This window comes from Drosophila erecta, unplaced genomic scaffold (assembly GCF_003286155.1).
Source record: "Drosophila erecta strain 14021-0224.00,06,07 unplaced genomic scaffold, DereRS2 tig00000021-arrow-pilon, whole genome shotgun sequence".
Classification (NCBI taxonomy): Eukaryota; Metazoa; Arthropoda; class Insecta; order Diptera; family Drosophilidae; genus Drosophila; species Drosophila erecta.
In genome coordinates this window covers 753,730-770,281 of record NW_020825198.1, presented here as the reverse complement: position 1 = coordinate 770,281, position 16,552 = coordinate 753,730, and the positions used below count along the sequence as shown (strand labels likewise).

The 16,552-nt window shown below is 42.9% G+C and overlaps 1 protein-coding gene and 1 non-coding gene across 2 annotated transcripts; both read left to right on the top strand.

The window, feature by feature from the left end:
- Trnam-cau lies at window positions 1-72 on the top strand. Its single transcript has one exon. It is a non-coding gene; the product is annotated as a tRNA-Met (tRNA).
- A 4,597-nt stretch (window positions 73-4,669) lies between these two features.
- On the top strand, window positions 4,670-6,353 carry LOC6544898 (RNA polymerase II degradation factor 1). Its single transcript, XM_001971015.3, has 2 exons — window positions 4,670-4,869; window positions 5,299-6,353. Exons 1-2 carry the CDS (start codon window positions 4,737-4,739, stop codon window positions 6,174-6,176), a joined length of 1,011 nt encoding a protein of 336 aa, XP_001971051.1. The 5' UTR covers window positions 4,670-4,736; the 3' UTR covers window positions 6,177-6,353.
- The last annotated feature ends 10,199 nt before the right edge of the window (window positions 6,354-16,552 follow it).

Sequence of the window (16,552 nt, the reverse complement as noted above, 5' to 3'; positions counted from 1 at the left end):
AGCAGAGTGGCGCAGTGGAAGCGTGCTGGGCCCATAACCCAGAGGTCCGAGGATCGAAACCTTGCTCTGCTATGTGCTGAGATACTTTTTTTTGGGAGATGATCATTGAAAGATTCACCAAAAATATGTTATATCTGAGTAATAAACTAGTAGCTAGAATAGCTAATATTCGAGTTGCATTTGTGATGCGTTTATTCCGCATTTTTGTTAGCGCTGCTGCAAGAAACTAAAATCGAAAATTTGCTTTGTACTTTGAGTAGAATTTCGAGGGCAAAGATTTCCCATGAAAGTACCCTGTCCGGCGAAAAGCTGGGGAAATCTCAGATGCCCACATAAATCTTTCGGCCATCTATGCGGGTTCGAGTTCTGAGATTTCAGTTGTGAATTCTGAATTCCAGTTCGGGCTCGGGGCTCTCCATCTTTATCAGCTGCACAGTTTCCGATGCCAAAATGTGAGGAGCAGATATCACACAGCTGCTCGAGGCATTCCACGCACATGTCCACGATCCGAATGAGATTTCCTCCGATTCTGGGGTTAAATCGAGGAGAAGGCGGTGGCCATGTGCTGCTCTTCGGTTTGTCGACAACGGCGGCGGCTGCATGCCATAAAAGTGATGAGGCGAACTGGTTGCCAGCCGTCGATGGAAGTCGCAGATTGGTTCCCCTCTAGAAGATGCTGATGCCAAATGTTGGGATAAAACGGGCTAAATAAATAAATCGCATTTTCAAATTTATCCCAGTAGAAACGAAATGAATATTACTTTGTATGTTGCTTGTATTATGGTTATCAAAAAACCATTAGCACACTAGTAAAGTGAGACAATTTGCCGGAGGCAAAGCTCGTTTACTTAAAATAAATCAACATAATCATCCTTTTTAGCCAAAGTGAAGTATTAACCCGCTCCACGACCCTCAGAATCTGGCATATGTGCCGTGGAAGTTGCCAAGCTGCCATTTCTGATGCCAAAGTGCCGGCTGCATGTGTGATCGTGGATTGGGAATCAGGAATCGAGAATCGGGGCGAGGAAAGCGCACACATGTGACGTGGACAGCTGGGAGGATGAGGATGTGGAAGGGCCTTGCCGAGGGGGTTGGGCGGCGAGGTAGGGAGGGTGAAAGGCAGGCAGAAACAAAGGCAAACCAATCCGAACCGAACCGAAACGTCCTTGCCCCGCAGCAGGAAGCTATGCACATATGCGCAATCATAAAAACTTGAACGATCGACACGTGTGCAGAATTTCCGCGCGCTCGCCGGCAGAAGGCAAACAAAAATCGCCAAGGAAAATGTCTGTGTCTGTGGAAATGTATCGCATATGTTGGATGGATGCAGAGCATTCCCAGACTGCGATATCGATATACTGCCAATGGCAGAGCAAATCCCCTAGGCAGCTGCTCCAGGCTGGCCACCAAAAACGGTAGCCGTGCAACTTTCTATGCCCATGCAATCAAATCGCAAAACGCACCGCAAACGAAGGAAGCTGTGAGTTTGTGAGTCTGGGAGGCTGGGAGGCTGGCGAAGAGTAGGGAAGCTGTGTAGCTGAGTAGCTGGCAAGCTGGGAAGTTGAGTATGAGCCACTGCAGCCAAGCAGCTGCCAATGCCGATGGACGGACTTGCTGCCTGACTTTCATTAGCATTTCTAACGGCCAACGCAGCTGGCAAAGACGAACTCCAATCCACTCCACTCCGCACTGGCCAAACAAACAGATGCTAGGAGTAAGTAGCCTCTGGACGCTGGACGCGAACTGGATCGATCCGAGGCGACATCGTCATCGGGACGGCGGCCGGGGCAAGGTAAAATGTGTCCAGGTGCACTCGGGAAAACTGGGTGTTTGATTAGGTATTTAGGCAGTGAGGTAAAGAGGTAAATAGGGGAATATTGCAGACATAAATTATTGAAATTACAGTTTTTATAGACGGGTTATATCTCCAAAAGTATGCAATACAAGTGGCTGAATGATTTCAGTGATTTCAAGACCTTTATGATTTTATCAGTAGGAATTGAGTATCAGCAACATTTCCTACGGATATTTCGCGCAGTGTGTGTACAACAGCTGTACGCAGACTGCATTTGCGTTGGAAATATTTTTAATTGCTATTGGAATTTTTCAATGTGCGCCTCTTGGACATCTTTCATTCGCTTGCGGATTTCGGACTGCGGATAGCGGATTCGTGTGGGTTGCCAGTTGCCTGCCAGTTGCAAGTGGCCAGTTGGCGAACTGTAACGCAGCAGTTGGTCTGCAACAGTTGCAGTTGCAGTTGCAGCTCGCAGCCGCAGCATCTGCTGCGTGACAATTGCCCGGTTGGTATTGAATTCAATTAAAGCCGCTGGCTTTTGGCCAACAGCTGAAGCCGCTGACCGTTTGACATAATAACTGGCCACATTAGCAGCAATTGGCTGTGGTCAATTAACTTTTTTCTGCACGTTTTCGCTCTCCTTTCCCCATTTTCCCCGTTTTTCGCCACGCTTGTCGCGCTTTTCCTTATTTGCAACATTCATTGACACCTGCAATTGCGGAGTTGCAGGTTGCTGGCGTTGCTAGTGCTGCTGTCGTGTTCATGTTGTTGATTGGCAATCAATTTGTTGCCCGTTTTTATGATTCGCAGTGCGTCAATATCAACTAACTGTTTTTCTGCCTCTCTCTGGCAGTTGGTAATTTATTATGTTGTTGCAGTTGCAATTAACACGGCAGCAACATGCGGCATTCTCCACAACAATGGCCAAAAGCAAATGTTGCATGTGGGAGTTGCAGTAGCAGTTGCACTCGCTGTTGCGATGTTGCTGCTGTCGATTTGCGGCGCGTGTTGCAGACGTGAAACCAGCAGTCTGCCAGTCTACCAGTCTACCAATCTACCAGTCTACCAGTTTTCAAGTCAGCGGAACCCAGACATATGGCCAAGATAAGCGGCATAATTATGCAAATTTGTTATAACAATCAGCGGCACCACAGCAACAACAGCAAATGCAATTCCAAGACGACGACCACATTTTATGGGCAGCGTTAAACGCCGTCAACAGCAATTGCAATTGCCATTTATGGGGCGTTAGAATCTAAGTTACTACATAATCACCGGTGATAGTTTTTATTCATTTGCCGATATCTAATACCAGTCAGCCTGCATACTTGGCTCTCCTATCGATGAGCTCCCGTAGGATGCAAACAAAGCCTTCATAAATCGCCTTTGGCCAGCCCGCAATAAAGTTGAAAACTACATTGCAAATTTGAATACAAACATTGGCAATTGACAGAGTCCGTCGACGACATTGGGTAGCAACAAATCAATTGCAGCAGCAGCAACATTCTCGTGCATATGGTAGGATACAGTGGAAAAAAAGCTTGGTACTCAAAGAATATCTCAAATACTAAGGTCCCTTCATAATACTCTTCATTACTACATAAGCATAGGTATGACAGACTTTAATGCGGTGGTGCTGCTCGCATTTGATGGAACACTTGCAGCATTTGGATGCCCTTCTTTCTGCGAGTGCCTTTGGTATTCAGATTTCTCAGTGGCTAGGCTACGATCATTGTTTTCCATTCTCCATTCTGGCTGGTGACTACGCATGCATAAATGCCTTTATAATCATTTCGTTGAACAAAATTTAGACGTCACTTGGCTGTCAGTTGGGTCAGCTTGATCGCCTGACGAACTGGACATGTGGAAGACTTTGCAGGAGCAGCCGCGCTCGGCGATGCGAGTTTGGGAGCGGAGGAGAGCCAGGGCACCAGATCATGTCCATATTTGCATTTTTGAAATGACACATGGAAATTTTCGATGTTTTGCCTTTTGAAAGCGAGCGGCCAACAGATTGACAGCAGCTGCAACTGATGACAACAGCAACATGAGACACACAGCACAGCAGCAGCAGCAGCAGCAGCAGCAGCAACAATGGCCTGGAATGGCAAGCGAAAGTCGTGCGCAAATCCGACCAGGCGACAGCATATGGATATGCTGCATGGGATATGTGCTATATGGGAATAGCCGGAGATAATTGCTGTCGCATATTTTCCACGTCCACTTGTTGTCGCCGACTTAGCTGCAACGGCAGCAACATGTGTTGCTCTCGACTTTTGGCCGGCTGCCTTTTTGGGTTACTGCGGCGGCAACATGTTGCAACTAGCCAACCGTCGAGCGTCCGGCTGCGCAAATATTTGGAACTTCCCCCGATAGGAAGCTACTTTGCGCGCCATCTCATCAGCATGGCCAGCACATGGTTTTCAACGCCTTTCGCCCCACTGTGCGACCAAGTTCAATGTCTGGCACAGCAGCAGCAACAAAAAGCCGCGAGAACAAACAGCGAATATGTAAGTGCAAAAGGCGAGTGAAAAGCGTTCAAGAGAGATTTTATACTTAAACGGTATAGGCACTTTCTAAATGCTCTGTAAATAACAAACGGGCGCTTAATAAAGCCTCTCCTATAATCAGGTGATAACAAATAAATGGATATCATGAAATGGCAAATAAAAAGCTATAATTTTATAACACAACTTTTACCCATTGGGATATTGTGTGTAAATTTTGCACTCCCGAACTGAAAGGCAAGTGCAGTAAACAAACCGTTTTGCGGTAATCGGCGTTGAGCACACTGCACCTTTCTCCGAGTTCTCAGAGAGAATTCCAGTCGAGAGCGGCAATTGCATTGAGAGAGTGAGAGAGGGATAGCACTCTCTGCTCTCCTGCGCCAAGGCAGCTTGGAACCGCTTTTTGCTCAGTTCGCCAATAAAGACGCTGCCACATGGACATGCACAGGCTGATCTTCGAGGTGCAGCAGCGGCCGGCTCTCTGGGACTCGAGGCACCCGGACCACGCCAACCGCCCGGAGACGCAGCGCCTCTGGAACGCGGTGGCGGAGGCCATCGGAATCGATGGTGAGTGCACTGCGCGGAATCGGGCTGTAGCACGTAGTCAATTTCGTTTTAGTGTAACAGGAACAAATTTCGATACACCTAAATATTGTTATAACATTCAATTATAACTACAATTTTATGAATAAAATAATATTTCTTAAAATAATATTACTTAAAATAATATTACTAAATAATTTAATAAATAATATTATTAAATGGCATTTTTTAATGTCCATCTGAAATAGTAATATTATATTCAGCATTCTAGTATTACTAGTATTATAATAAGTTCACTAGCATTTGAAAGAAATTTGTTATTTTCAGGTATTATTATTTTAAATTATTGTAAAATCATATATTTAGTGCAAACTTTTCTCGGTGTACTGTATAATGAGTGCATTGTTTACGTTCTCTTTTTCTTAATCGCATATGGGCTCTCTGGCATTTCAGTTGAGGTTTGTCGCACCAAGTGGAAAAATCTGCGCTGCAGCTATCGCCGCAGTAACCGGCGAAGTGGCCTCTTAAAGCACCAGCAGTCGCCCTCGCAGGGTCACCAGTGGTCATATGCGGAGGCCATGAGTTTCCTGGACGGCCAGCGATTGTTGCGGGAGGAACGTGATAACAGCAACAACGACGAGGAGGAGGAGATGGAGAGCGCAGCACTGAAGACTGAAGCCGAGCCCATGCTGTCGACCTTTAAGAGCGAGCAAGTCTCGGCTGCGGATGAAATGGAGGCGGACAACGATGCGCTGATGCGCGAATTCCAGAACGTGTCCACTCCGCAGGCGTTACGCCGGCTCTCCGAGAACATCTCCTTGGCCAGTGCGGCGGCGGAGGAGCAGGTCCCACCCACTGCCGCCCAGTTGAGTCCGAATTTGAATCAGGGAAGTGCCATTGCGGCCGCCGCAGCCAACAGTTGCCATTGCTCGAAGAGGGTGGACGAACAGGTCAACTTTCTGGAGAGTCTGGAGCGGGAGGAGCAGCAGCTGATGCAGTCGACCAGCCAGGATCTGGCCAGGTGCAAGAGTGTGCTCCATGTGGGCGACTCCGACTACAACTACCTGATCAGCTTTCTGCCGCTGATGAAGCAAATGACGCCCTACCAGAATGTCTTCTTCAGGGCCAAAATGGGGGAGCTACTGCTGCAGACAATGCAGCAGCCGCCAGTGCAACAGCAGTTGCAGCAGCGGCAGCCGCAGACGCAGCAGCAACTGCAACAGCAACAGCAGCCTGAGCAGCAACAGCAGCCCTCGCAAATGTTGTTGAACCAACAGCAAATGGCCTTGGATCAGGCGCAAGTGAGCACAAGCTCCACAAATTGGAGCTGAATCGGGTATTGGACCGAACACATGAGATATGCAATGCCCTTAATGTTAAGTGTTGGAACTGGACAAGAGCGCAAGCCCCACTGTGCGCATGCCCAGTGCACAGTGGTCCAAGTTCGCTGAGATTGAGATTACTTTCGAATTTCCCACATTGCACATAAACAAAATTAATAAAAATTATAAATTAAGAAGTTATCAAATCGAGGGGCTTCTTTGCTTAACGGGGTGCTTACTCAGAAGTACAAATTTATCGCCCTTACAAATTAATATCGACACCTTTATTGTTTACCAGGGCTGAAAACTTTGTTTTATTCTTCCTTTATATAGTCTGTTTTTTTAATGCCACACTATTGGCATGACATTTGCTGAGTCCAGTCAAAACGAAAAATTAACTTGACGAGTGAGTAGTGTTTGCAATTTCCGTGGAAGTAAAAGGAACGAAATACAACTGATTCCGTTTTGATTGCTTGCCAATCCAAGGAAAACTTTATCAAGAGATGGCCAAGAAAATAGTGCCAGCGTCAGCCAATGCAGGTGCTTCGCATATCAGTACCCCGATGCAAAACATGCACAGCATTAGCGTGAATAATCCATCCGGATTTCTAACGCAAATGGTATTAGTTCCGCTTCTGATCGCCCTCACAACCCAAGAGGCGCACGCCAAGGTGCAGAAGTTGAATCAGATACATCAGATGCTGAAGGCGGTGAACAATTACTTGAAGAGCCAGCTGCCTGCAGAAGTTCAAGCATATTTATAAATGATTAAATACATAGCTGTGATATACATACGATTGCTGAACTTTGAAGTTTCGATTGGGTGTCACCCAGACTCATCGGGCACTAGTTTTGTACACTTATTGAGCCCTCTGCCTGCGTTCAATGCACTTCTGGATCGCCCCCAGCTGCAGAGTAAGCCCAAGATGATAGTGACAATCGTGTGGGCGTCCGAGTGGATTCTACGGCTTCAACTTCAGCTTTTCAGCCTTATTGCCAGCTGCAGATGCAAGGGCATCCGACGTAATCTCGCCTCCGGCTGCCCACACATGTCCGCATTGAGGGTAGGGGTAAAGGAGAGAAGCGGGGAACCAGGGATCGCCCCGTCGCCTCAATAAATTACTGCACACTAGAATGAACCCCATCAACGACGGTGGTCCTGCTTTTCCGTCCGCCGTCCGTCCGTGTGTTAAAAGCCAAGTCCAAACTTAACATGACCATAAAAAAAGAACGCGGCTTGAAAAGCAAACAGAGAAGGGGAATAGGTCGCTCGAGAAATCAACGCAGCTGCGGATGACGAATCGAAATTGACATTGAACCGAGGCTGGAGCCTCCAGAGGATCGGGGTTACAAAGGGGGGGAAATCCAGGGGTGAGGCCACGACAATCGACTCGGTTGCTTTGGTTTTGCTTTTGCTTTTGCCACGGCGACGTCATGTGTTTGAACTTGTTGCAGCCAACTTGGCAGTTGGGGCATGGGCATGGCTATTGGATTCGACTCTTGTAGGTTGTTGCTTGTTGGTTGTTGGCTCTTGGCCTGCCCCATGAATTCCAATTTCAATAGCAGCCATCCACAGAGGTTACCAGTGCACGGCAAAAAAATATTGTGCGCTCAATGCAATTTTCAATTTGTACAACATCATAACATCAGAAAAATGACAAAAATATTTAAAAAAAATAAATTTCCAAATTTGAATGCAGATTTTTAGAGAATTGCTCCAGAAACATTTAGAGGTATGCCACTTTAAAATCCGATTAATATAAGTTGAGTTATGGACTTTAGAACTTCAGCCTTGGGGCACTTTTGAATTATTTTGAATTTGTACAACATCATAACATCAGGAAAATGACAAAAATATTGAAAAAAAATAAATTTCCAAATTTGAATGCAGATTTTTAGAGAATTGCTCCAGAAACATTTAGAGGTATGCCACTTCAAAATCCGATTAATATAAGTTGAGTTATGGACTTTAGAACTTCAGCCTTGGGGCACTTTTGAATTTGTAAAACATCATAACATCAGAAAAATGACAAAAATATTTAAAAAAAATAAATTTTCAAATTTGAATGCAGATTTTTAGAGAATTGCTCCAGAAACATTTAGAAGTATGCCACTTTAAAATCCGATTAATATAAGTTGAGTTATGGACTTTAGAACTTCAGCCTTGGGGCACTTTTGAATTTGTACAACATCATAACATCAGAAAAATGACAAAAATATTTAAAAAAAATAAATTTCCAAATTTGAATGCAGATTTTTAGAGAATTGCTCCAGAAACATTTAGAGGCATGCCACTTTAAAATCAGATTAATATAAGTTGAGTTATGGACTTTAGAACTTCAGCCTTGGGGCACTTTTTAATTTGTACAACATCATAACATCAGAAAAATGACAAAAATATTAAAAAAAAAAAAATTTCCAAATTTGAATGCAGATTTTTAGAAAATTGCTCCAGAAACATTTAGAGGTATGTCACTTTAAAATCCGATTATTATAAGTTGAGTTATGGACTTTAGAACTTCAGCCTTGAGGCACTTTTGAATTATTTTAAATTTTTGTACAACATCATAACATCAGGAAAATGACAAAAATATTTAAAAAAAATAAATTTCCATATTTGAATGCAGATTTTTAGAGAATTGCTCCAGAAACATTTAGAGGTATGCCACTTTAAAATCCGATTAATATAAGTTGAGTTATGGACTTTAGAACTTCAGCCTTGGGGCACTTTTTAATTTGTACAACATCATAACATCAGAAAAATGACAAAAATATTAAAAAAAAATAAATTTCCAAATTTGAATGCAGATTTTTAGAGAATTGCTCCAGAAACATTTAGAGGTATGCCACTTTAAAATCCGATTATTATAAGTTGAGTTATGGACTTTAGAACTTCAGCCTTGGGGCACTTTTGAATTATTTTGAATTTGTACAACATCATAACATCAGGAAAATGACAAAAATATTGAAAAAAAATAAATTTCCAAATTTGAATGCAGATTTTTAGAGAATTGCTCCAGAAACATTTAGAGGTATGCCACTTCAAAATCCGATTAATATAAGTTGAGTTATGGACTTTAGAACTTCAGCCTTGGGGCACTTTTGAATTTGTAAAACATCATAACATCAGAAAAATGACAAAAATATTTAAAAAAAATAAATTTTCAAATTTGAATGCAGATTTTTAGAGAATTGCTCCAGAAACATTTAGAAGTATGCCACTTTAAAATCCGATTAATATAAGTTGAGTTATGGACTTTAGAACTTCAGCCTTGGGGCACTTTTGAATTTGTACAACATCATAACATCAGAAAAATGACAAAAATATTTAAAAAAAATAAATTTCCAAATTTGAATGCAGATTTTTAGAGAATTGCTCCAGAAACATTTAGAGGCATGCCACTTTAAAATCAGATTAATATAAGTTGAGTTATGGACTTTAGAACTTCAGCCTTGGGGCACTTTTTAATTTGTACAACATCATAACATCAGAAAAATGACAAAAATATTAAAAAAAAAAAAATTTCCAAATTTGAATGCAGATTTTTAGAAAATTGCTCCAGAAACATTTAGAGGTATGTCACTTTAAAATCCGATTATTATAAGTTGAGTTATGGACTTTAGAACTTCAGCCTTGAGGCACTTTTGAATTATTTTAAATTTTTGTACAACATCATAACATCAGGAAAATGACAAAAATATTTAAAAAAAATAAATTTCCATATTTGAATGCAGATTTTTAGAGAATTGCTCCAGAAACATTTAGAGGTATGCCACTTTAAAATCCGATTAATATAAGTTGAGTTATGGACTTTAGAACTTCAGCCTTGGGGCACTTTTTAATTTGTACAACATCATAACATCAGAAAAATTACAAAAATATTAAAAAAAAAAAAATTTCCAATTTTGAATGCAGATTTTTAGAAAATTGCTCCAGAAACATTTAGAGGTATGCCACTTTAAAATCCGATTATTATAAGTTGAGTTATGGACTTTAGAACTTCAGCCTTGGGGCACTTTTGAATTATTTTGAATTTGTACAACATCATAACATCAGGAAAATGACAAAAATATTGAAAAAAAATAAATTTTCAAATTTGAATGCAGATTTTTAGAGAATGGCTCCAGAAACATTTAGAGGTATGCCACTTTAAAATCCGATTGAGTTCAGCTCTGGACATTTTTTAATTTTTTGAATTTGTGCTATATCATAACATTAGATTTAGATTGATTTCTGCATGTTACATTATATTAAAGTATTTAGTATACCCTTTTAATCTACTAGTAACGGGTGTAATGAAAAATATAACAATACTTTCTCGATTTATAAGTCATAATGAGTAATGAAAAATATAACAATACTTTCTCGATTTATAAGTCATACTTAAAATGTGTTTAGTTTCAGTATCGCTTTTTTTCGCAGTGAAGTTGGGCGGTCTGAAAAACAGTTTAAGGTGTGTTCTTGAGCTTGAAAGCCGTCGAGCCCACAGTGGCAGTTACCGATTCCGATTCCAGTGATTGGAAACAGTTGGGTGCCGGGTTGATAAGGGGGCGGGGGCGCAATTAACGGCGGCCAAAAGAAACATTTGCAAATCGAATGCAAATTGACATTTGTCACTCGAACGTGCCCATGGCCAATGCATTAAATTCCACGCTGCCGAACATTCCAAATTTAGTTTCCATTCGCTCTTGGCCTTACTGTTAACAGAAAACTGGACAGAAAACTGAACGAAGATAAAGGAAACAATGAAGATCGAAACACCAAAAGATCGGTGATTGATTTCGCACCTCTTCTTCGACGTGTTAATGATGCGGATGGCCAAGAAGTGCATTTACCTGTTGGCTTTGTTCTTCGCCGCCGTTACGGCAAATGCAAATTTCCCTCTATTCAGCTCGCGTCAAATATTTGTACAGATTTCCATGAGAGAGTGCATTCTGGCACACAGGTGCTAAGTCTCGCAGGCCATTGTTAATGCCTCATCCTCATCCTCATACCCATTCCCAATTTTCCAGAGCCACTGCTAGCATGTTGCGGAATTTCCAGAATTTGCTTAATTCATCAGTCGGAGGTATGAAAGGGTTGGGTTTCGCATTCCAACTAAATCCCAGCTCTAACACCTATTCTGCCTAGTTTCGCATGGCCAACAGGTGCAAAAGCCATTAATGTTGCAGATGTTCCATGGCCTGGTGTAGTAAAAGGGTGGCAAACAAAGGGATTGAGCAATATTTAACCAGAAATTGGTTATGGCCAGGCTGGGCAGTATTTTTGCATTCTGCTATCCAGTTCAGGAAGCCAGTTGTTCATTTCCAACCTTATTTCCAGGAGTATTATATTTAGGAAGAGCGAGTTTAATTCATGGCCACTTTATTCATTCATTATGCAACTAAGGTTGCTTAATTATCAACTGGCTTTAATAATAGTTAATGGTTAATAGTTTCATTGCTTCCTAGCACATCATTATTTTATTCCTCTTCTTGACACCAGAATGCATTTCTGAATCGCGCATTGCGTGCATTGCCAAGAACCTAACAGTCAGATTGGAAACTCTATAATTTAGACTCATCATTAATTTGGCTTTTGTGGCTGGTGTACGAACGTGCTCTTACCTTAACCATAATAAATGCCTGTGACACCTCTTAAGAAGATTATGGACATAAGGTTGCACATTATCCTCGCTGGCAAGATGATTCCAATCCCCCGGAAGAGCTGCCTCTTTCGCAGTTGGCTCCTACATTGAATAGGCCATAATCTCGATCCGTTTGGGCCGCCACAAACCAATCAAAACATGCACTTAACTTTTGGCTGAACTCCGGCCAGGCATACGAGCATCGTTAACACACAAAAAATAAGTGTGTAGATGCTGAGTCACCGGTGGTACCTGGTCCAAAAATGTACCGCCCTCATCAGTGGCCCCCTCTTCAGCTCCCCCCGCCCATCTCATGTGATTTCTATATGTTTTCCACTGGGCCGACAAGGCAAGCAATCAAGCGGAGTCAGTGGGGCCTTTGTATTGCCATTGCCTCGGAGCAATCAATGCTGTATGACAGCTAGGTTAACTGCCACCTCCAGCCCCGTCTACGAACCCCTCCACAGCTGCGATCCTACGCGCTTCCTCTTGATTTCGTTAAGTAAATCTCCGACTTGGCCAAGCGGCTGGGCAACCTTCACGTGCTCGTCGTCGCTGGCGTCTCACAGTTGGGGTCGCACTAATAGTTTAAGATACATAACTAAAGATTTGATGGCTAAGGTGATTAAGTGGCCTATATGGCTATGAATATGTTTTTTGAAGTTTCACATATCTCTGCTCTTATAAGTGATTATATACAACTAATTAATCATTTTATTTAATATGTTGCCATCAACTACATATGATGATTTTTGTTTTAATTTCAGATTTCATGTCTTGAACTTGGCAAACATCGACCTAATGGCAAAGGTAAGTGCCCTTTTTTGCTTATACTATGATTCTGATATCTAAACCACTGCGAATCCTTTATATACCAAGTCCTAGATTTGCTGGTTCCTAGACACTTGATCTATTATTTCGCCCCCCATTGTAGGTGTTGTTGGCGTCGCCAGCTGTCCGTCCGCGGTTTCCATGGCTCGCAAGTCGCGAGATCATGATCATGGCTTTAACTGGCTCTTGAATCTTGGCTGTTGGCTGTTGGCTCTTGGCTCTTGGCATAGTACCAGTACGAGTTCGAGTATTTTTAACTCTCCTATGGACTGGGACGCGGCTGCGTTTATTGTTGTCTCGTTGGGATGCTCGTCCCTCTGCCTTCTCCTCGCCACAGCGTCTGTTTTCTTTTTAAACGCTTTTAAACACCTGAGAAACTTGCTTTTTAATGTGCGCACATGTGTGCGGTGCTCGCCACGATGTGGCGATGATCATGATCATGATGATGATGATGAAGATCGCCTCGCTCCTTCGGGCTCCCCATCCCCAAACCCAAACCCATACCCATACCCATACCCAGCCATTTCCACTTCTACTTCCAACTGCGGCTTCAACTGCCTCGTTTGTGGCGCGATGATGAAGCAAATATAACAAATCTCAGAGTTATCAACCGACGAAGAAGACGACCGTCGCACACAGCTGAGTAAATCAATTGACGCGCACAATTCTTGGAATTTTTTGTCGCCGCTCTTTGAGAGCTCTTTCCCGGCCCTGATCTTCTATCTGTGCTCCATGGAGCTCCGCGGAGCTTTTCGGAATTGGATGCATTTACCTCATTTGCATGAACTGGAGGGGGAGTGTATAGCCGAACACTATGTTTAGCATCTTGCAATATATTTTTAATTATGGTTTACTCAATAATAAGATGGATTTAAATTCAGTTACTTCTTATGTTATAAGAAGTATGTTCCCAACTTAATGCTTTGAAGTGATGGCACCCAAAGAGTAATAATGTTTGGAAAACAATTAGTGGCACTGTTTGGAGCTCCCTGATCTTTCCTCACCAGTGTAAAATTACCGACCGACAAGGACGTTAATGGTCTACTATGCGCTGGTCAGGGGCGAGGGTTACTAGGTGGTTACTAGATGGTTTCTGGATGGCGGCCTCACGGGCAATGCCAGACAAAGACGCGATCGAGATTTATACCTAAATGATTAACCATTTTCCCTGCTTGGCCTGCGGATGCATCTGATTCCTCTGCGGCTGTGGGTGCCACTTGGTGTGAATTTGTAATGCGTCTGCCTGCGCTCGGTTTTCTTTTCTTTTCCCGGTGGTTTTTATATACCTACACGTATATCTTCAGTACTTTTCAGAGTTTTTTTTGGAATGTTGCTGCACTGTGCTGCTGACCATTCTTCGGCCGGCGATTGACACCTGCATGCATTTCTCGTTTCTCAGGTGTGCAGAGCCCCGGAGCTCAGGTGTGTGTGCGTGTGTGTGGGTTCGGTTGTTCGGTTGTTCGGATGCGAGCTGAGCTGTTTCTTTATTTTATTTCACCTCTTCATTTCTGTCTTCTTCGAGGTTGAGTCATCGGCCATTAAAAACACGATATTGCTGGCTGTGATTGTGTGATTGGAAAGGATTTTCATTTCGTCCCAGGTAGTTTGTTGTGATTGCCCCAAAAGGCATGACGTGTCCGGCTTTATGAGTAACCTTAGACCTTCAAACCCTCAAACCCTAATGCATTTTAATTAGGCAAAATGCGTTTGTTTAGCTCTCGAAGATTAATTGCAAAGGCAGGCAGCTAGATTCTACAGAGCATTTTTTACAGCGTTTGCTGCAAGCAAGAATCTTGGGTTTTTGAAATAAATAAATATATAAATAAATCAGAGAACGCTGCATTTCCGCAGCCCAACAGGCATTTCGAAACCAACAGAGACTGTCGCAAAAATTTCGCCAGCTGACAATCTCCACCTTTTTGGCCCAGAAACAAGGTTACGGGCACATAACCGTTACTGCGCCTGTGCGCAGGTGTGCGAAAGCATTAAAATTCCACTTGAAGCCAAGCGAAACAAAAAAGCCCACAAAAACTCTGCTAAATGGTCGAAAAATTTCACAAAAGCCCACAGCCAGCACATTAAAATGTTGGCCATCATTGCCGCGCAGCTCAGCTCTCTTTCCTGAAGTGGGGGAAAAAATTAAGTGACTGCACAAAGTTCAGTCTTCGACTCAGTGCCAAAAAGTCCAGGCTGAAAATACTCCTTTGCTTATAACAAGTTGAGCAAAAAAATTCGCACGACACTCAAATCACGACTAAGAGCCGAATCGAAATCTGCAGTGGCAGAAAATATCGATCTATTACAATATAAACTCAGAAGAACAAGTAGATTTCGAACTAAAGAACACTTTAGGCAACTTTTTTAGAACTGAACTATTTTATTGTTACCTTAGTCTTATAGTTATGAATGTTGTATATACTGCTTACTTGCTGATACTTTCCTAAACCGAAATACTTAAATCGAAAAAGTATATTTTTGAGTGTGATAAAAATATATGTTTCCTCTTCTTCAAGTTGGCAATTCAGCTTCAAGTTCAGTGAAGTTCAACGCGAAAAACGTGCGGGAGCAAAGGAGCGACTGGCAAGGAATCCGCCAAGAGGAGGCTAGGACCGCTCCAATCATTATAACCAGCCAATCAAATTAGTGGGCATCGTTATTGTTGCTGTTGTTTCCCCCGATCCCGATCTCTGTCATTAATAAGGCAGCCATATCGTGCGGAAGCTGAGGTTCGGATCGAAAATCAGAAATCCGCCATCAGCCTTCAGCCATTGATCTTGCAGGTGTTCGGCCTGCCAAAAAGCTGCGTCATTGATTAGCCACAAAAATCGGACTAGAGCGCAGATATATATTGTATATTGTATATGGCAGCCAAAGGAAAGCGTAGGGAGCAACAACACGCGGCTACAAGTTGCTGCTGGACAGTTGTATCGGTTCGTTTTGCAGCTGCCAAAAACATAAGTCACGATTTTCCTTTTTGTTAATTCATCAACGAACAATTTGCATTTTTTCCCAACTCATTTTTTCGGAATACACTTTGCATTTGTGGGTACATGCCAACCAGTACTTACACCCACTCCTACTTATTCTGTCTTTAACCTGTGTTCTAGTAAGTCTTATCCTTATATAGATATATCAGTATAGTAAGATATAGCAGTATGTTAGTTGGCCTTTGAACTTATAATGTTATAATATTCCTGTTAATATTTGGACATTATATAGGGTATTCTTGGGTCAACTTGTTCAATCACAGATGTGATCAGTCGCTGGTTTCATTTCTTTAACGATTTCTTTGGCTCGTTAATCTTTATTTTTCCTCTTTCTGGACAACCCTTGGCTGTCTTAGCCAAGTTGCAGTTGCAGCTCCCACTGACAACAAACCAACTTTAATTAGCATTTTTACGCCAACAACGGCGGCAGCAACAACCGACTGCAATTATCCAACTAGACTGCAGTTGCGGGTGGCTTAGTGCAGCTGGAAAAAGCAGCTGCAACTGGAAATTGCAACTTAGTTGGCCAAGTCTTAGCATTTCCCATTCCCGTTCCCAGGCTGCGATGCCAGCCTTCCGTTTGTTGCCCCTCTTCTCGCCAAATGCTTAACGAATTTCAATTAAACGGCCCGTCAAGCGCGATAAGAGCCAAGAAAGAGATCCAAGATCCCAAGATCTATCCCATTCGATCCGATCCGTCCGGTAGCCACAGTGACAGCAATGTGTTAACAATTTTCGCGCCACAGCAGCTGCTCGGCATCTGCGGATCGGATTGGATCGGATCGGCTCCCCAGTGCCACTCCAAGTAGCCTAATTACGAGTCAAGCTCTGACATAGATTGCACTCGGTGGCAGCAGACGGTAGCCAAGAAGCCAAGAAGCCAGGAAGCCAGGAAGCCAAAGTGGCCAAGCAGCCAAGTGGCTGGCCAAGTGGCTTCTGC